The sequence below is a fragment of the Eptesicus fuscus genome, chromosome 6 (genome assembly GCF_027574615.1).
Source record: "Eptesicus fuscus isolate TK198812 chromosome 6, DD_ASM_mEF_20220401, whole genome shotgun sequence".
Taxonomy (NCBI): domain Eukaryota; kingdom Metazoa; phylum Chordata; class Mammalia; order Chiroptera; family Vespertilionidae; genus Eptesicus; species Eptesicus fuscus.
The window spans coordinates 16,286,289-16,305,256 of NC_072478.1; the positions used below are offsets into that span (position 1 = coordinate 16,286,289).

Sequence of the window (18,968 nt, forward strand, 5' to 3'; positions counted from 1 at the left end):
TGCTTAGTGAATTAACCTTGGCCTTGGGTAGAAATTGAGGTGGATCTAAATTTAAGGCAGGGTGACTTTCACACACACACACACACACACACACACACACACACACACACACATTTTTGTTGTTGTTAATTCTCACCCAAGGGTATTTTTCCCATTGATTTTTAGAGAGAGTGAAAAGGAGGGAGGGAGGGAGAGAGAGAGAGTGAGTGAAACATCTTTGTGAGAGAGACACATCGATTTGTTGCCTCCCACACGTGCCCCAACCAGTGGCAGGGATCGAACCTGCAACCCAGGTACGTGCCCTTGACTGGGAATCAAACCCATGGCCCTTCAGTGCTTGGGCAGACGGTCTAACCACTGAGCAACCCCGGGTAGGGCCACTTTCACCAAGACTGGGTCATCAAACTCTCCTCTGCCATGGTCCCCATACATCCACCCAATGCTGAGAGATGCAAAACCCAAGGGAAGCCTCAATCCAGCCCTTGAGGTGCCCTCAGGCAGGGGAAGTCAGTGTTAGACACAAATATCCCGAGCCCCTTGGGGTCAGGATTGGATCAGAAGGAGGGAGGGTGCTGGGGAGGTCTAGAGAAAGAGGAGGGAGGGCTTCTCAGAGAGAGAACATTGAAGATGGGGCTTTGAGGGATGAATAGTTGTCTCCAGGCTGAGGTGTGATGCTGGCTCTACTGGCATGGCTGTAGGGGAATGAGGAGGAGGAGGAGGATGACTGGGGAAGCACAAAGGAGGATATCACACCAGGTTGGACCTGAGCTCACACCCGGTTGGGACCCTTCAACCCTAAAAAAGAATATCCTAAGAACTTTGCTCGGGATTGAAATCACATGCCCAAACACTCAAGAATAAATATGTTTATAACAGTGAACATTTATTAAGCTCCTGGGGCCATGCCCTCTTCCACTCAAGGACTCGTTGGATTCTTACTGGAAACCTCAGAAGTAAGCAGCATTCTTATGCACATTTTATAGATGGAGAAACTAAGCACAGAGAGGGAAACTGGCTTCTTTAAAGTCACACTGCTGGTGTTAACGTAAAAAACATTCAAACCTGTAAAGGATTTTTGTGAGTTTATTTGAGCCAAACTGTCGACAATTGCTGGGAAGCAGAACCTCAACGAATTGGGATAATGCTCTGGACCACGGTGGGTTTTCCTCTATTTTTATACATTGCAATCAAAGGAGGGACGAAGGTGGGTTACATGAAATCCATTGGTGATAGACTAGAGAGGCGGGAGAAAGCAAAGCGGGGAGGGGTGTGTGTGTGTGTGTGTGTGTGTGTGTGTGTGTAACCCCTGGGATTGGTTAAAAAGTGAAATGATAGACATATACTTAGGTGGGTGCAGGAACAATTAACATGATAACAATGAAGGAATTTGTGGTATCTGTCCTGGCGCCCAGACACATTAGGTTGTGCCCCAAGGGCTCCAGAAAAAGGGAAGTTACAAGTTACCCAGACATTTCAAGGACATGTTATCATAGATGCAAAAAGGCAGATGGGCTCAGTTAAGGTAAAGGTTGACCTTGTCAGTGAAGATACCAGCCTAGGAGGTGACTACCCACCATAACTGCTTTTAGTTAAATTTAATTTCAGACCATCCTATGTGGTTACTTACTTTAGGTCTTTGAGTTTGCAGGCCTCCCCTGAGCTTGTCAGGTCAGCGTGTGGCCCACACTGGTAAGAGGCAGCAGGGCTGGGAATCACTTTCTGGCTCATGTGACTCTGGAGACAACCAAGGACCAAGACTGGCGCCTAGGGATCCCTTTCTTCTGGAAGCATTTACAGCGTTCCTGCTGCAGATCAGGCTTGCTCTAGGTGCTGGAGCAAAGCTGCAGAAGAGGTGGACAGTACCCAAATCGTGCTATAACAGATCTAGGTGGCCATGGTGACCCATGCCATGTGGTTGGGTGTGTGGCTTTGGGGAAGAATGACAGGCTTCCCCTGATCTGATAGGACAGGAGCCCTCCAGGGAGCAGAGAGCATTTAGCCTTAGTTCAAAGGTTGGGTCAGATTTAACCCTAAGTTCACCCGGCAAAGTGCTTCCCTAGAGCCAAACAAGCCATTTTAGTTCCTTTTTGGTCCCTCCTGTGACAAGCTGCTCATTCCTGCACGTCCTTCTTCGACCTGAAGGGAAAGCTGTTGCTTGTGGTCAGCCACTCTGCCCTGCAAGGAGAAGAGGCCTGAGTCTGTGTCTATATCCAGGGGACAGTGAGGAGCTTACTGGTGTCACCTGGATTCTCCCTGCCTCCTCCCGCACTCAGCCCTGTGAGCATCAGCCCATTCTCCAGGTGAGAAAACTGGAGTCCGAATTGACAAAGCCACTCCCTCAGTTTGGACTTGACTAGGACAATATCAGGTTAGGGCTGCTCAAGGCCAGCACGACCCCGGCCCCTCCTAGAGCCTGAGGGGGACCCAGGAGAGGATTCACCTCCCCACTTTCTCTCATGCTGTTGCCTTCTGCCCACACAGGGAGGGAATTTGGCCGGGCCCCTCCCCACCGAGGGGCCAAGTGGCCCTTAGCTACAGAGCTGTAGCCGTCCGGCACTCAGCGCACCCTGAATGGCTTCCAGAAACCTTGGCCCTGCCGGCACCTTTCCAGTTACTATTTTTTTTTAAATTATATTTTTGGTAATAAGGAAAAGTCACTCTGCACAGAACAGACGGTATTCTCTTTGTTCATGCATTTTGTGGCTTCGGGCCTGAGAGCAAAGCCAAATCCTTTGCTGGTGCAGATGCCTGGTGAAGTTAGAAACTGAGTCTGTGCTTCCATCTCCCCAGCGAGGCTGGGGGTCCAGGGTGTGCCCGCCCTCCAGGAGTGCCCCGCTCTGGCCACAGATGAACAAATAAACAGGTAACACACATCAGGGATATCACAGAAAGGGATGGGGGCATGGGACAGGACAGGGTGAGATCGAGCCAGGCCTGGAAGGACAAGGCAGAACATGAGTCTGAAGGAAGGGTATGCTTGGTGGAGGGAACAGCGTGGGCAAAGTCCTGGAGGGCGTCCACTCAGATCTTGGCCTGGGACTAAGTCTCCAGAATTCACCTAAAGGTAATTTGAAGCTCCTAGCTCAGATGTGTGATTCTTGTCAGGGAAACAGAAATAAAGGAAGAGGGAGATGTGACAGAGAAGACGAAAAGCAAAACCTCTGAGTTGTCAGAAAGCTTCACTGTGGTGAGGCTCAGAGCTTCAGGGACGCGATGGCATTCTGTGACCTGGGGCAGGCCGGGCCGGGGAGGCGATCACAGCTGTTCCTGGCAGAAGGCCCTGCTCCTGACATGGATATGAAGGGGTGCACTGCCCCTGACCAGAGGAGCAATCCGGTCAGGCGGACCTCCAGGGGACTCGCCCATTTGGAGGGAACTGGGCACCGACATTCACTCCCTCCATCCTGGATTCTGGGACCCTAACACACATCCTCCAAGCGTCGTTGGCATTGGCACAGTTGTCTTGTTACAGTTCTCTGTCTGCCCGTCTCCTGAGTCTCTGCCTCTCTCCCCAGTCTCTCCGTCTCTGGGTCTGGGTCAATGTCCCTCCCGCACCCCAGCCCCCTTACCCACCCTTACTCCCCGCCCTCCCAGCCCTTTCTCCAGCGCACCGGGCTCTCCCAACCTCCTTCCCCCGCCCCGCTGCGGAGGGCCGGCAGGGGGAGCTGCGGGAGACCTCGGGGATGTGGAGGGGCGGGGAGGCGGGGAGGCGGGGCGGCGGCTGCGTCGGGACCCGTTGCAATGGGACCGGAGGCGGCGCAGGCGGCAGCGGCAGCGCAGACAAAGGCGCGGGCGGCGCGGAGGGCGCGGGGAGTCGGCGCCGCGGGCCGCACCCGACTCCGCCGGGACACTCACGGGGAGCCCAGCCGGCAGGGTGAGCCTGGCCAACCGAGACTGCGTGCTGGCGCGGGGGGCCCCGAAGTTGCAGGGCCGAGGGAGGGCGCGGGGGACCCCGAAGTTCTGGATGCGGAGGCTGGGGGCGGTCCGGGAAGCCCCGGAGCACCCGGTCTTGCGGGCGCTCAGGGGCCCGAAGTTCCGTAGCTCGAGTCAGGAAGGGGACAGTGAGAGCTTCCCAAAGTTCCTCGCCCAGCCTCGCAGGAGGCTGCGAAGGTGTCTCCGAAGTTCCAGACCTGGGGAGGGCGCGAAGGGACCCCGAAATTCTGGACCTGGGCATGGAAGGGGGCAGAGGGTCCCGAAAGCTCAGGAATCGGGGCGGCGCGGAGGATCCCCGAAGTTATGGGCCTGGGGTTGGAGAAGGCAGATACTATGGTCCCGAAGTTCTGGACCCGGAATCAGGGACGTCACGAGGATCTTGAAGTCCCAAGGTTGGGGACCGCATATCCCGAAGTTGTGGCACGCACTGGGCGCCCCACTCCTGACGCGTGTGGGGACTCAGTCCTGACGGGGGCACGTGGGGTGGGCTTCGCCCGCACAAGCGATTAAGGATCCGGGGCACCGGGCGGGGTCGGGCCCCCTCCGGGAGCCTTACTGCCAGCGGCGTGAGGGGCATGACTAGTTGGTGAGTAACTTTTCCCAAACGTACAAGTCACAGCTGGAGCGCCCCGGCCGGAAGGGCCGGAGTTCCTGGGACCCCGGAGCCCCAGCCTGACCCAGGACTGCCCCCAACCTCGGCCAGAGCTGTCGCCCCTCCCCCACCAGGGGCTCGGATTTCAGACCCCGTGACCAGGACAGCAGCTGCCCAGGACTCGGGTGGGGGTGCAGTCCCCCTCGGACCACGGAGACCACTAAGCCCGGGTGTCCCTTCCCCCAACTTGCCTCCCCTCCCCCAGGTCCCTCTTGAGTCCCCTGCAGATACCCTGGATGCAAGTTTGAGGGGCAGGGGGAGGGTCAAAAAATCACCCCATGTCCCTGTCCCCCGCAGCTATTCCTGGCTGCTGTGGGGTGGTGGCTAGAGAGAGGCGTGTGGGGAGCCCATATCCCAACCTTGGCTCCACTCAGCCCCCTTGGTATTGGCAGTGACTGGTGATGGGAGATCTGGTAGTGGGGACCAGGGTGGTCCTGTTTGGCTGCATCTTGTCTTTTTGACGAGGATGGGGGGGGGGGCTCCCTAATTGGACTTTGACACTAAGTCTGTGCCTGTGTCCTAGAGTGGAAATGAAGGGGTCCCTCTGGGAGGCCAGTGGGGATTGGTCTCCCAGTAGGCACCTGGTGATGCCACAGTTTTTGCTGGAGGCTCTGGCTTTGGCCTCCTCAACCCACCCTGAGATTGAGGGGGCTTCACCAAGGACTTAATAACCCCGATGATGCTAGGTTTATGCTGAGAGGTCAGGGGCCACCTCTCAGACTCCTCTCAGAGAGCCGTCTCTTGCCCAGGGTGTTGTAGGAGCTTCTCCGGGTGGAGAGAGTCAGGGTCTCCTTGATCTGAGTGATCTACTGATTCTCTTACCTTTGTGGTTGAAATTCCAAGAATGGTGCACCTGGTGGTGAGTCCTGAGGTTGGACCTGCTTGGCCTCCCTCAGCCTGTCCTGGGGGGACACTCACAAGTCCTTTCTACCCCAGAGGCCGAACCAGCAGCTCCTGCCACCTCTCTGGCTGCCCCTTGGAAGCCCACCTAGCCCAGCCTGACCAATGTCCACAGCCAGGTGAGCCCCTGCCTCCACCGGCTTGGCCCTGCGCCCTCGGGGCAGTGCCTCGTCCCCACTGAGCACCCTCTCCCCATGCAGGGAGCAGCCCATCTTCAGCACAAGGGCACATGTGTTCCAGATCGACCCAGCTACCAAGCGGAACTGGATCCCTGCGGGCAAGCACGCCCTCACCGTCTCCTACTTCTACGATGCCACCCGCAACGTCTACCGGATCATCAGCATTGGGGGTGCCAAGGTCCTGGCAGGGCCTGGCTGGGGTGGTGGGCCTGGATCTGGTTGTTGCCTTGCTGTGTGCCCAGGGGCAGGTCCAGAGGAGCCCTGACCCTTTCTGGGCCTCAGTCTCTTCCTCGTGAAATGGCTCAGACAAGGATCTTGGAGGCACTAATAGAAAGTGATACCCGAGTTGCTCTCATATTCATTATTAACAGTTCCATTGACCTTGAACTTTCCTCTCCTTTCCTCAGGCCATTATCAACAGTACTGTCACCCCCAACATGACCTTTACCAAAACCTCCCAGAAGTTCGGACAATGGGCAGACAGCCGTGCCAACACTGTCTACGGCCTTGGCTTTGCTTCTGAACAGCATCTAACCCAGGTGGGCCTCGGGGGTACATGGTGGGAGGGTCAGGGCTGGGTCTGTGTCATCTCTTGGGTGCACTGGGGCCCCTGGTCAGGTGCCGGGCCTCCACCTTTCCAGCTGCAGAAGTGGACAAGCCAGAAGCCCTTCCCTGTTCCCTGACTCACATCCCAGCTCTGCAGGACACCTCCAATTTCAACACGCCTTGCCCCTCTCTGGGTTCCAGGAATGGGCTGGGTGCTTCCCCATACACACTAGCACTGTATCATCCTTTCCCTCCACCCTCTGCTGTCTTTAGACGTCAGTATTGTTTTATCCATTGTTTCCCTGGATGGTTGGTTTGTGCTGAGTCCCGCTGAGGGCATGACGATTTTCTTCTATTAGCTTTTGTTTTCCTTTCATATTTAGGGCTTGAATTTACTTCTGTGGGTAGTGTATGGTAGGAGTATTTATTCCCACAGAAGTATCCAGTTGATCTTGGGCCATTTAAAAAAATACATATTTTTTTATTTTTACAGAGAGTAAGAGAGAGGGGGAAACAGATAGAAACACCAATGATGAGAGAGAATCACTGATTGGCTGCTTCCTGCACACCCCCTACTGGGGATTGAGTCCACAACCCATGCACGTGCCCTGACCTGGAATCCATAGGTCGACGCTCAACCACTGACTCACACTGGCCCGGTGATCTTGGGTCATTTTTGAAAAGACCATTTGCCCCCAGTGAATTGCGCCAGCCCCTTTGCATAAATCAAGTGGCTGTATATCTGTAAATATTTCCTTTATTTAAAAAAAATGTTTTTATTGATTTCAGAGAGGAAGGGAGGGGGACAAAGATAGAAACATCAATGATGACAGAGAATCGTTGATGGGCTGCCTCCTGCATGCCCCACACTGGGGATTGAGCCCGCAACCTGGGCATGTGTCCCCGACCAGAATTGAACCTGGGACCCTTCAATCCTCAGGCTCACGCTCTATCCACTGAGCCAAACCAGCCAGCGCTAAATATTTCCTTTAAAAAGTATTTTCAAACTGCCCTAGCTGGTTTGGCTTAGTGGATAGAGCGTCGGCCTGTGGACTGAAGGATCCCAGGTTCAATTCCAGTCAAGGGCACATGCCTGAGTTGCAGGCTCAGTCCCCAGTGCGGGGCATGCAGGAGGCAGCCAATAAATTCCCTCTCATCATTGATGTTTCTATCTCTCTCTTCCTCTCCCTTCCTCTCTGAAATCAATAAGAATATATTTTTAAAAAAGTTATTTTCAAGCTAAGGAGATTTATTTTAAAGTAAAAAAAAGGGGGTAGGGGTATTGTACCCTAACTGGAAAGCTGATATGGGCAGCAAATGTAAAAACATTAATACAGCCTGGCTGGTGTGGCTCAGTGGTTGAGCATCGATCTATGAACCAGGAAGTCACAGGTCGATTCCTGTCAGGGTTCAGGCTCGATCCCCAGTAGGGGCTGAGTAGGAGGCAGCAGATCAGTAATTCTCATTATTGATGTTTCTATCTCTCCCTCTCCCTCTCTGAAATCAATAAAAATATATCTTAAAAACAAACAAAAATTAATATAACAAAAATGAGAACAGGACAGTCACTTCCTCCCTGGCTAGGGCTGAGACCCCAAGACCTGCTTTCTCTTTGTCATACCAGGATATTTGCATGTGTTCCACACATTAAAGACAGGTTAGCCACCACCTGAGGCTCTCCTTGCTGAAATAAGCTTGATGGAGAGGGAAAGGCAATTCCTTTCCCGGGCGGCTCAATGTAAGCCTCCCCCATGAACATCCCACCCGCTGCTCTCCAGCTCACTCTGCCCTCTGGGGCATCATTTTCCAAGCCTTCTTCCCCTTGCCCAGTTCATGAGATGAGGGGATGCACAGAGTTCCCTTTGGGACAGGGATGGCTCTGGCTGGAAGGTAACTGGCTGGGGCCCAGGGGAGGGGGCCAGGGGTTTGTTGACTGTTTCTGTCCCCTCTCCTCAGTTTGCTGAGAAGTTCCAGGAAGTGAAGGAAGCAGCGAGGCTGGCGAGGGAGAAATCTCAGGATGGGGGGGAGCTCACCAGTCCAGCCCTGGGGCTCTCCACTCACCAGGTCAGCACTCCCTGTCCCATGGGGAGAAGAAGGGGGGTCTGTTCCTGCGTTGTGATGTGCTGGTGCCCAGAACCAGATGCTCACAAGTTGTGGCAGGGACCACGGAGGAGGAGTGTGGGTGCCATGGAGCATGTCAGGAGGAATGTGGCCTAGCTTTGGGTCAGGGACGACCAGAAAGCCAGCTCAAATGGATGAGCGGGTGGAGTAAAGAACTGTTCCCCGGGCAGTTTCCCCCATGACTTTACTCAGTGTAATTTATTAACCACCTACTGTGTGCCAGGCCCAAGGCTGGACTGGGGTTACAGAGATGAAAAGGCAGGCTGGCCCCTGCCCTCAGGGCTCCTGAGGTGAATTCATAAGAAATTCAGCATGGTGGAGAGGGCTTCCTGAAATGGATGTTGAAATTTGGCCCCAGAGGGGTACTGTTCTAAGGTTTCAGATTGCTCCCCATGCCCGCCCAGGGCACATTTTGATGATCTCTGGGTTTAGACTGACCTGCGTCAGGTTTGCTGCTGGGGAATTGGTGAGAGCTCAGGCAGGCAAGGTTGGGGGCCAGAGTCCAGAACTCTGGTCTAGGGGGGTCACGGGGAACCATGGAGGATGGGTGACAGGGGAAGGATGCCTGCTCTCAGCCATGACCTCAGTAACATCAGTCTTGACCCTAACCATGATCTTCTAACAGGTCCTTGACTGACACCCCCCCCCCCGTGACCCCGCTTCTGTCCACACCCTTAGGTGCCCCCGAGCCCCCTCATCAGCACCAATGGTCCCCCCAGCGACGAGAAACTGTTCCGCAGCCAGAGCGCGGAAGCCCCGGGCCCCGCGGAGCGAGAGCGGCTCAAGAAGATGCTGTCAGAGGGGTGAGGGGGTTGGGCGGGGTACAGGGTCGCGGCAGGATGTGGGGCTGCGCGAGCAGCTTCTCAGAAGCCGCCCCGGCGCGACGGGCGGCGGATCTGACTCTGGACCCAAAGCCTGGGGACCCAGAGGCGGCTAACCCCAACAATCCTGCCCCTTCCGGAGTTCGGGAGCCGACCGCGCCCTTGCACGCGCTCCGGCTTTGGCCACGCCTTCCGAGGGATGACCGTGCCCCCGCCCCGCTCACACCTCCTCCGGGTAGTTCTAACCCACGTAGCCTCCCAGCCCCACCCCGTTCTGGCTGGGTCCCCGTGTGCTGACGCCGGGCTCAGCCGCATTCCCATTGTCTCACTGAACAAACACCCGGCGCCTACACTGACCCCGCCTGCGACAGGGATCGCACCGCCCAGTCCCATTCACCCCTCCGGCAGGACCCGCCTGCCGCGGACTTTCGCGCCTTGGCTCCGCCTCCACGCCCGCCCCGCTTCGGCCCATTGTCCAATTACCAGCCCTGCCCAGCATGGCCCCGCCTCCTAACCCGCCCGCCCTAGCTCCGCCCCCGCCGAGTGCTGCCCCGCCCCTAGCCTAGCGCCGCGGGTCTGGCTCGACCCGAAGCCGACCCCTGCGTCCCCGCAGCTCCGTGGGCGAGGTACAATGGGAGGCCGAGTTCTTCGCGCTGCAGGACAGCAACAACAAGTTGGCGAGCGCCTTGAGAGAGGCCAACGCGGCCGCCGCCCAGTGGAGGCAGCAGCTAGAGGCACAGCGCGCAGAGGCCGAGCGGCTGCGGCAGCGGGTAAGGGGACCCTTCTTCCCTCCGAGAGACCCTGGGCCTCGGGCAACTGTGGAGCCCCTGCCTGAACATGTCCTGTCTGTCCCGGGTTCACCAACTGGCCGTGTGATCTCTATAGGTTACTTTCCTGAGCCTTAGTTTCATGCTCTGTAAAATGGGTCTGATTTAGAGCCCACCTCAAAGGTGTGTCAGATCTTAAAGTCTTCCCTGCCAGGGGTGGGGTGGTAACCCCAAGCAGAGGGTGCGGGACTGAGCAGAAGGCAGATTCCCCGGAGAGTTGCTGACCATTCTGTCCACCCAGGTGGCTGAACTGGAGGCCCAGGCAGCCACAGAGCCGACCCCAGTCAGTGAGAAAGAGGGGCCAGGCCAGGCGCTGGAGCAGCTGGAGTCCTTAGTGCAAACCAAGGACCAGGTGAGCACTGAGCATGTGAGTATGTGTGTCCCCAGGCCTCACCTTCCCTGACCTCCCATGGGAGAGCCAGGACCCCCAGAACACCCTGGGAACTCTTCTCCACTAGGAGATCCAGACGCTCAAGAGCCAGGCTGGTGGGCCCCGCGAGGCCCCTGATGCAGTGGATCGGGAGGAGACGCAACAGAAGGTGCAGGTGTGTGTGGTTGCCAGGAGATGGGGTGACTGCACTTGGGCAGCCAGCTTCTGGTGTGAGACAGGTTTGGTATCCTCCCTTCCTGGCTGGTCCCTTTTAGCCTGTTTCTCCATCTGTAAACGGGGTCAGGAAGACATCTACCCTAAGGTGAAGGATTGGGAAGAGCAGATGCATGGAAGGTCTGAGGTGGTTTGTAAACGGTTGTTATTGGTACAACGTTTTAGATCCATTTACTCAACAAGCAATTTTTGAATCCCTGCTGAGCTTTCTTGACCCCATCAAGTCCTCACACCTCCCCAGCCTGCATTTGAACACAGGTCTGGCTGGCCTGGCTGTTGTTAAAAACTTTATCCAAGAAACATTCATGGGCATGTCCTCAAAGGCCCTGAGATGGGGAGGGTATCAGTGTGTCTAAGGAACCACAAAGCCAGTGAGGCTGAGCTGGAAAGAGAAAGGAGGAAGGGGATGTAGATTTCATCCCCAGCCTGATGGGTCACAGGAGGGCTTTCGGAAGAGGGACGTGATCAGTTCTGTGGTGTTCAAATTGGCTGGGGGATCAGGGAGCGTCTTCAGCACAGGTGGCAGCGGGGAGATCAAGAGACGGAGGGGGACTTGGCCCACAGTGGGAACTGTGGAGATGGCGCTCAGAAACGGATGCCCCAGTCAGGGCTGGTAACCCTGCCCACCCTCTCCCTGCAGGACCTGGAAACCCGCAACGTGGAGTTGGAGCACCAGCTGCGGGTGACAGAGCGCAGCCTGGAGGAGGCTCGGGCTGAGCGCGAACGGGCAAGGGCTGAGGTGGGCCGCGCTGCACAGCTGCTGGACGTCAGGCTGTTCGAGCTGAGCGAGCTGCGGGAGGGCCTGGCCCGCTTAGCCGAGGGTGCTCCCTGAGCCTGGCCTGGCCACCAGTCCTTGTAGGAGCTGGAGCCGATGGGAGCAGGTTCTACACAAATGCTTCCCATTTGGGGCACGGGCTGGCCGCAGGCGGCCCAGCAGGCCACTTGCCCTGGCAGGGACCAGGGCTGACAGCCAACGGAGGGCCTGGCTGCTTACAGCTTAGGGGCTGTTGGGGGCTTTTCATTGTATAAGATTTCTAGACTCTCCACCAGGGCACATGCTGGTGCCCAGATTACATTTCTAAGCATGACTGTGTGTGTGGTGTGTGGACACTAAATGCCGTCATTGGACCTTCTCCTGTCTCCTCTCCAATACATCTTAGCTGTCCTCTGTTCATGTAGGGCTGGAAAGTCACTTGAGGTGAGCAGGATGGCTCAGAGCCCAATGGGGGGCGGTGCCTAGGGGACACAACTGCCTGGTCCTGCTGCCCCCATCCCCTGGGGCTCAGCTCATGTTGTCCAGACCAGTTTGGACTTAGATGGCCCTGGTTAAGCCTCCCTTCACTCTGGCTGCAAACCTAGATTCGATGAGGTGGGCAGGCACTCAAGTTCCTAGACCACAGCCATGTTCTCGAGAAGAGGATGCTCTCACCAGCCTCATGGCCACATTTGAAGAGATGCAGTTGCTATGTCCATTTTCAAACGAGGAAACAGACCCTGAGGGACTTCATCAACCCAAGGTCACCCACCTGGAGCAGCCAGCACTGCAGTTCAAAGTTTTGGGCCTGGCCCTATAGGAATGAAGAATTGGGGGGCGGGGCAGAGTGACATGAGGTTCCAGGGGACTTAAAAGGCACAGGAAGCCATACCCTCCTCTCCTACTCCTGTTCCCAGAGTCAGACTGGGTAAGGCAAAAGACCCGTTTATTATCTCCTGCAAACAACACACCTTCACTTTTGGGTCCACAGCACCCCCTTCAGTGACCCTGGGCTGGAGTCACTGTTTATGGAGATGGGCCCAGCCACATGGCCAGTGTTCTTCCCGTTATAGCTTGACTTTTGGCCAAGGCTTCGAGAAGGGGCCAGCTGGGGCCTCAGGTAGAGCAGCCATGTACTGCACATGGGTGTCCATGGGCTCCACTGAGGGGGACGGCAGCCTGGGAGGGGGAAACTGCCCTCCAACCCTCAGTGTGATGAAGGAGTCTCTGGCTGGGCAGGTAGGGGCGGAGTGGGCCTTAGACGGGAACCGGGGGCCGAGCGGGCCTCAGGTTGAGCCCTGGGTAGACGGCCCCTGTGGCCAGTCCCACCGGCCTTCTGCCGCTGCAACGCGTGCTCCACCTGCTCCTTGAAGCGCCGGTTCTTCCGCTTGATCTTGGCCAGCTCAGCCTTGCGCTTGGCCTCCAGGTCAGGGTCCTGGCTCGGGGAGGACAGGGAGGTGGCTGAGCTGGTTATTCCCTACCTCAGGAACCTTGCCTCCCACCTGCTGGCTCACCCTCACCTTTCCCTCCAGGATCAGCTGCTTCCGCTTGTTAATTTCCTTCTTTTCATCAAAGTTGGCTGCCTCAAGTTTCTGGGGATGGGGGGCAGAGGGAGAGGCTGTCATGGGGGGTAGTTCCCATCTTGAAGGGAGCACCCTGGGTCCCAAGGATCAGCTCTTGGACACTCACAATCTCACACTCTCTCCGCACCACGTTGACCTGTGTGAGAATCTGCAGCACCTCAGCCTCCTCCACCAGGAACTCCTCCAGCTTCTTCTCTGTGGGGACAATGGTGGGGGGGAGGGGCAGACATGACGGAGAGGAATTTCAGCCAATAGTGAGTTCCCAGTGTGAGTGGGGAGGGGGGGCATGCAAGGTGTCTGGGGGTCTTAACAGATACAAGTCAGGTGGGCAAGATCTGGGACTTCAGACCTAAGTAAGATATAGACTGCTCTTGTGTGTGTGTGTGGTTACCAACGCTAAGAACTGAATTGGGGAAAAAGTACTTTTTTTGGACAGTATTCTTTAAAGTCAAGTGTTTCTGAATTTGAGGACATTCCCCAAAGTCCCTGCCCACCAGACGGCCATTATGGGGAGCTTCTCTTTCAATAATTGGGCGAAAGAAACTTTGGGGGTTGTATAGAAAGGAAAGTGGAGTCTAAGTTTGCTTGTGTGAGAAGGTAGGTGGGTATCCCACTCCTGCCCCCTTACTCACTGATTTGCTCCTCGATGGCATGAACCAGGTGGATGTCATACTGTGTCACCAGTGTAATGGCCTGTCCCTGCCGCCCTATAAGGACATACCACAGTCACCTGCTATGTGCCAGGGGCCAGGATGAGGGATCAAGAGACAGGTCAGGACTCCTCTTGAGGAACAGAACTTGGTGGGTAGGTGAAGGAAGCCTGGGGTATCAGGGCTTGACCCCCAGCAAGACCTGTGTAGTGGGTGATCTGTCCCAGGGGAGCTGCAGGACACCAGGGAGAGGTGGCTCTCTTGCCAGCTTGGCCCGAGTTGGAGGCAGGTGATGTGGCTGATCCCTTTTTGGCATGGCTGCCGGGGAGCCCAGGCTGAGTTATGTCAGCAATAAGCCGTGACAGGCCTCAGCCCAGATCTCTGCATGCCAGTCTCTCCGTTCCGTTTCTGGGACAATGACTAGCTAGTGCTGGACCAGCACTGACAGCTGACAAGGCCCATGATCCTTGGAGCAGCCGCAAACAGACATGTTCTCGTTACCCGTCATTTGACAAAGCAGTAAGGTCCAGAAAGCTGATGTGATCTGCCTGAGGCCACAGGGCAGGAGAGAAGGGGCTCCACTCCAGGCATGAGAAAATCTCACAAAGGCAGTACCCCTCCCTGTTAGGGCTGGGGATCAGAGATGGATGCCTCCTTGGTCACTGGCTAGGGTCACAGTGAGGGGTTAAACTTGGACACCAAATCCCACAGGCAACATCACATCCACCAGGGCTCATGCACCCACTCACTGCAAGGTCCCAACTGGCAGCCCTGAGAGCTTAAGAGGACTGAAGTGAGCCAACAGGGACTGATGAGGATCGGGGCAGTATATGCTATGCCCCAGAAGACAGATGTAGGTTCCCTGAAAAAGCCAAAGTACCCCCACCTTTGCTTTTAAAAGGACAGTTCCCCAACAGCTTTCACCTGGGGCTGTATCCCCCCACCTTCCCCTCCCCCCCCCCACACACACACACTAGCTCATGACTTTGGCTCCTCACGGTGTGGGCAATCTGGAAGGATGGCTCCCCAAAGGCCATCCCGCCCTGTCTACTTACCTGCACGGGCTGTCCGGCCAACTCGGTGGATGTAGATCTTTGGGAGCCCAGGGGTATTGTGGTTAATGACCACCTGCACTGTGGGAATGTCCAGGCCCCTAGAGGCAGAGGCCGATCAGCACCACTGTCCACATGGTAAAACCCATGCTGGGACTCACCCAAGGTCACTTAGCAGTGAAACAGGGGTTGCCCAATCCTTGCCCGAGGCCAGCCTCCCCCTCTGGCCCCTCTGTGGCGGTGTCAGCGGGCCAGCACATAGGAGGGAGTATTCTGGGCTGCTCACCGGGAGGCCACATCTGTTGCGATCAGGATCCGATAGATGCTGGACTTAAACTTGGCCAGGGCAGCAAAGCGTTCTTTCTGAGCCGGATCAGGGAAAAATTGGGGGAATGGGGATGGGCGTCAAATACCATCTTAGTCAATGAGCACTTATTGTATGAGGCCTAGGCCAGGGCTGATGCCAGGATGGTCCTGGCCTCACAGGGCTCACAGTCCAGGGAGGGAGAGGACTGTAAAAAAGCCAGACAGGGCAGAGGGGGGTGGCAGGAAGAGTGCTCCAGGCAGAGGGAAGAGCCTAGCAAAGGCCCGGAGGCTGGGAGTCTCAGGCAAGGAGGGCAGATGGGGGTCTCCTCACCTGTTTCATCATAGAATGCAGAGCCACAGTGGGGAAGTTGAACTTGCGTAGCATCATGCACAGGACCTGGCAGGTCCTGGTGGGAAGAATGCACTTTCAGCCCCTACAAAGCTGGGGTCCTGGGAAAGCTCTCTTTGCCCCCGCCCCTGCCCAGGACCCCAGGCAGGTGCCCCTGCACAGATAGGTAAGGACAAGCAAGGTGCAGGGTGCCTTGCCCGCTGACCTCCTCTCTGCTGACTCCTCTCCTAGCCTAAGCCAGCCCCACACCCAGACTTTTCAGGTAGCCAGTAAGTTCTTCGAGGTCCCATCAATGTGGTATGGACTGCCCACCTACTGGCTCATGTCAGAACAGTCTACAGCGTCTTGACAATCCCTTCACATGCTTCGGAAGTCTACAGTCCCCTGGGACTGTGGGGAGCACTGCCCCGGGTGGGGTGCTGCTGCACTGGGCCTCAGGGACCTTAGACCTAGTGAACAGGCTGCTCCGAGGATGGGGACAGCCTGGCCTTTCCGGTTAAGGGCAGATCTGAGGATCCCCCATTCCTGGCTCCACCTTCAGAAGAGGTGACCCTGGTGAGTGGCTTGTTCTCTCTGGGCCTCTTTGAGAAAATCTCCCAAAACCTCTGTCTGAGCAGAGGCCCTGGAGTGCGGAGACTGACCGTGTGCCTCCCGCCTGTGACCTCGGGCCACCTGTGGGCCCACCAAGCTCACTTGCATGTGTTGGTGAAGATGATGATGGACCAGTCTTCATGCTCATCCTGGAACTTCTGGATCAGGTGGACCAAGTAGGCGTCCTTGACCTTCTCAGGCACCAGCAGGTAGCGCTGGTCTAGCTGTTCTACCGTGCGCACCCTGGGAAGGGGTAGGCCTCAGTTTCCCCTTCTGTTGAATTCGGCCAATGCCCTGCCCACCTATGGGCAATAATCTCCATTGGGTGTATTGGGTGTAACCCCACCACCTCTGCCTGCCCCCCCCCCCCCCCGAATACCCCCGGAATGTGGCTGTGGACTCACGGGGCTTGAGCCTCCCAGAAGAAGGGCTGGTTGGTGGCCAGGCCCTGCAGCTCCCGTAGTGTGTCGGTCAGGGTGGCACTGAAGAGCAGCGTCTGCCTGCGGGCCGGCACAGCTGCCAGGATGGCTTCCAGGTCCACGGTAAAGTCAGTGCAGCCCTGCTCCAGCAGCCGGTCTGCCTCGTCCATCACCTGCAACGCCAGCAGCAGTGGGTCTGGGGTGAGTGTGCTGTCCAAGGCGGGCCTGCCTCCCCCATGTTCCCCCTTCCCAGCTTTGACCATGAGCCTGGGAGCACTCTCCCTTGAGGTCTTGGAGGCCCTGCTCCATCACCTGTCTCAGCTCCAATGTCACTTCTTCAGACAGGGCCTGCTCCCAGCCACCATCGCTGGGTCTACCTCTTGTGGGTCCCTGAGCTATCCCTGTCACGTTCCTAACATTCTGCTGGATGGCCTGTGGGACACGTTTTCCAAATGGATGAATCAGTGCCCAGGCCAACTCACCAGGAAGCGGATTTTCTTGATGCTGAACGTGTTGGAGCTGCGGAGGTGGTCAGCCAGGCGCCCTGGCGTGGCGATGACCACATGTGGTTTCCGGGAGAGCTCCAGGGCCTGGGCCACCATGTCTGCAGGTGGAGGGCAAGAGGTGGGGCTGGGCAGGTGGTCCAAGACTGCAGGGGTCCCATACCCAAAGCCTCCCTGGGGCCCCCGTACCCATGCCGCCAACGATGATGCAGTCTTTCAGGCCCAGAGGCTTCCCCAGGACCCGGAACTGCTCTGCGATCTGGTAGGCCAGCTCCCTGTGGGTGTGAAGGAGCCGGGCTGGGTAACACAGAGGTTCTGTACCTGTCTCCCATTCCCATCTCCACCCCCAGGGCTTCCTGACCTGCTCTCCTCTGCTCACATGCCCTCCATGGTTTCCTGTCTCCTTTGGACAAAAACTCTGACAATTAGCATTGGAGCCTGTGTGGACTCTTCCCCCTTACAGACTGGGCCCCAGGACAGCCCAGGGCCCCTCCCCTACTGGCCTCTCCTCCTCCCATGTTCTCAGCAATGGCCTTGACACCAGTCACCAAAGCCTGAAACCCTCCTCCCCTGGGGGTAGCCAGTGTCCAAGTGCCCTCCTCTCTGTCCCCTTGGCCCTGGCTCCAACCAGGCCTTTCCTCAGCCCACGTCCCTGCTTCCTGGGCTCTTGTCTTGCCCTCTCCCTCAGAATCAATTCTAACCTGGCATTCGAGGCCCTTCTTAAGCTGGCTCTAATATGCCCAGCCCCCAATGCCCTTCCTGTTCCCTGCCCCTCACACCTCTGCATGAATGTACTAGCAGTTCCCTCTGCCTAGATTACTTCTCCCCAAACTTGTTCCTGTGAGAGACCCTTCTCATCTTTTAAGGCACCCCTGACTGAAGCCTTCCTTGACACCTCCCATTCCCAGGCCACACTCTCATAGCATGGGGGGCTCACCTGGTGGGTGTCAGGACAAGGCAGAAGATGCCATAGGGATCCTCAGAGAGCTTCTGCAAGATGGGCAAGACAAATGCTGCCGTCTTGCCGCTGCCTGTCTTAGCACAGCCCAGGCAGTCCCGACCTGGGCAGAGGGCAAAGCAACATCAACAGTTTAGGTGTAGACAGGTGTTCCATTGAACAGTGACTGATACTGGCCCATGCCCTTTCCATTCCAGGCACACTGACAAATTCTAGGAGAGACCATTATCATCCCCATTTAACAGAAGGGGGAACTGACACTCAAAGAGATTTTCCCAGGGACACAGCCGGTGAGTAGCAGACTGGACTGGAACCCATATCCATGATCCAAGATGCTATTAACTAGTACCTCATTTTGACAACCCTCCCCACCACCACCACCACAGTCGGTCTGAGCCCGGGGAACTCGGAATGCCCTCCTCCAATCTGCATCTTACGCTCCCTATTGATTCTTTCACCTTTGTTTACTAGTATTTAATCCAACTTGCCACAGCCTAGGCTTCCTGTGGGCATCTCTGCAATGGCAAAAACTGGCTTGGGCCGGAAGAGTGGGGAGAAGTGCAATCACGGAATCAGAGTCCTGGATCTACCAGTAAACTTGACAGCCTCGGTTTCCATTTGTAAAATGAAGACAGTAGTGCAAGTTCTAGTCAATTTTCCCAGTACTATCGGTTAGTCATTCACAAAAACCTCCTAGTTCTGAGACTACAGCGGTTTCAGGGTCACATCACTTGTGCGCGGACACACAGTGAGTCGTTAACAACACTGCCATGTCTGCCTCCGGAACCAGGCTCCCCGAAACGCCCGAGGCTGCCCCTCGCCTCTCCGGACCAGCCTGGGTAAAGGGAACGGAGGCGGCGGCAGGAGCGGAGATGCCTCCTAGGGAAGAGGCCCGGCCACAACTCACCTTCCAGGATGGCGGGGATGCAGCCGAGCTGCACGGGTGTGGGCTGCTTCAAACCCAGCTGCCGACATTGTTCCACGAGCCACGAGGACAGACCGAGCTCAGCGAACCCGGCCATCCTCGCCGCCAGCCCCTGAACGCCAGTGAGCCGCGCTTCCGGCGCGTGCCAATGACGTATGAAAATTTCCCATTGATTGGTTCCGACTCCTGCGATGTTCCACCCTCTTAAACTCTCTCTGCCATTCCCAGTCTCGACTATATCCTTACCAGGTTTTCCTGAGTCCCATCGGCTCGCAGGATTAAATCAAACTACAAT

General features: G+C 56.6%; 2 protein-coding genes across 4 annotated transcripts; one reads left to right on the top strand and one right to left on the bottom strand.

Moving 5' to 3' along the window:
* The first annotated feature begins 3,747 nt into the window (after positions 1-3,747).
* HOMER3 (homer scaffold protein 3) lies at positions 3,748-11,671 on the top strand. 3 transcript variants are annotated; one of them, XM_028132434.2, is made up of 10 exons: positions 3,748-3,874; positions 5,522-5,604; positions 5,686-5,842; positions 6,072-6,203; positions 8,167-8,274; positions 9,010-9,134; positions 9,766-9,922; positions 10,221-10,346; positions 10,438-10,524; positions 11,224-11,671. In XM_028132434.2, the coding sequence occupies exons 2-10, from the start codon at positions 5,591-5,593 to the stop codon at positions 11,413-11,415; spliced, it is 1,098 nt and encodes a 365-aa protein (XP_027988235.1). In that variant the 5' UTR covers positions 3,748-3,874; positions 5,522-5,590; the 3' UTR covers positions 11,416-11,671. The 3 variants fall into 3 exon arrangements, with proteins under 3 accessions (XP_027988235.1, XP_008154590.1, XP_054573227.1); XM_008156368.3 differs by having other exon boundaries at positions 10,221-10,331; XM_054717252.1 differs by lacking the exon at positions 3,748-3,874 and adding an exon at positions 4,692-4,710.
* Positions 11,672-12,266: 595 nt separating this feature from the next.
* DDX49 (DEAD-box helicase 49) lies at positions 12,267-18,788 on the bottom strand. The gene is made up of 13 exons (XM_008156370.3): positions 18,656-18,788; positions 17,728-17,851; positions 16,980-17,065; positions 16,770-16,891; positions 16,273-16,460; positions 15,971-16,111; positions 15,260-15,335; positions 14,909-14,985; positions 14,626-14,723; positions 13,553-13,627; positions 13,027-13,115; positions 12,858-12,929; positions 12,267-12,772 (listed from the first exon to the last, which is right to left on the bottom strand). Exons 1-13 carry the CDS (start codon positions 18,768-18,770, stop codon positions 12,545-12,547), a joined length of 1,491 nt encoding a protein of 496 aa, XP_008154592.2. The 5' UTR covers positions 18,771-18,788; the 3' UTR covers positions 12,267-12,544.
* Positions 18,789-18,968: the final 180 nt, after the last annotated feature.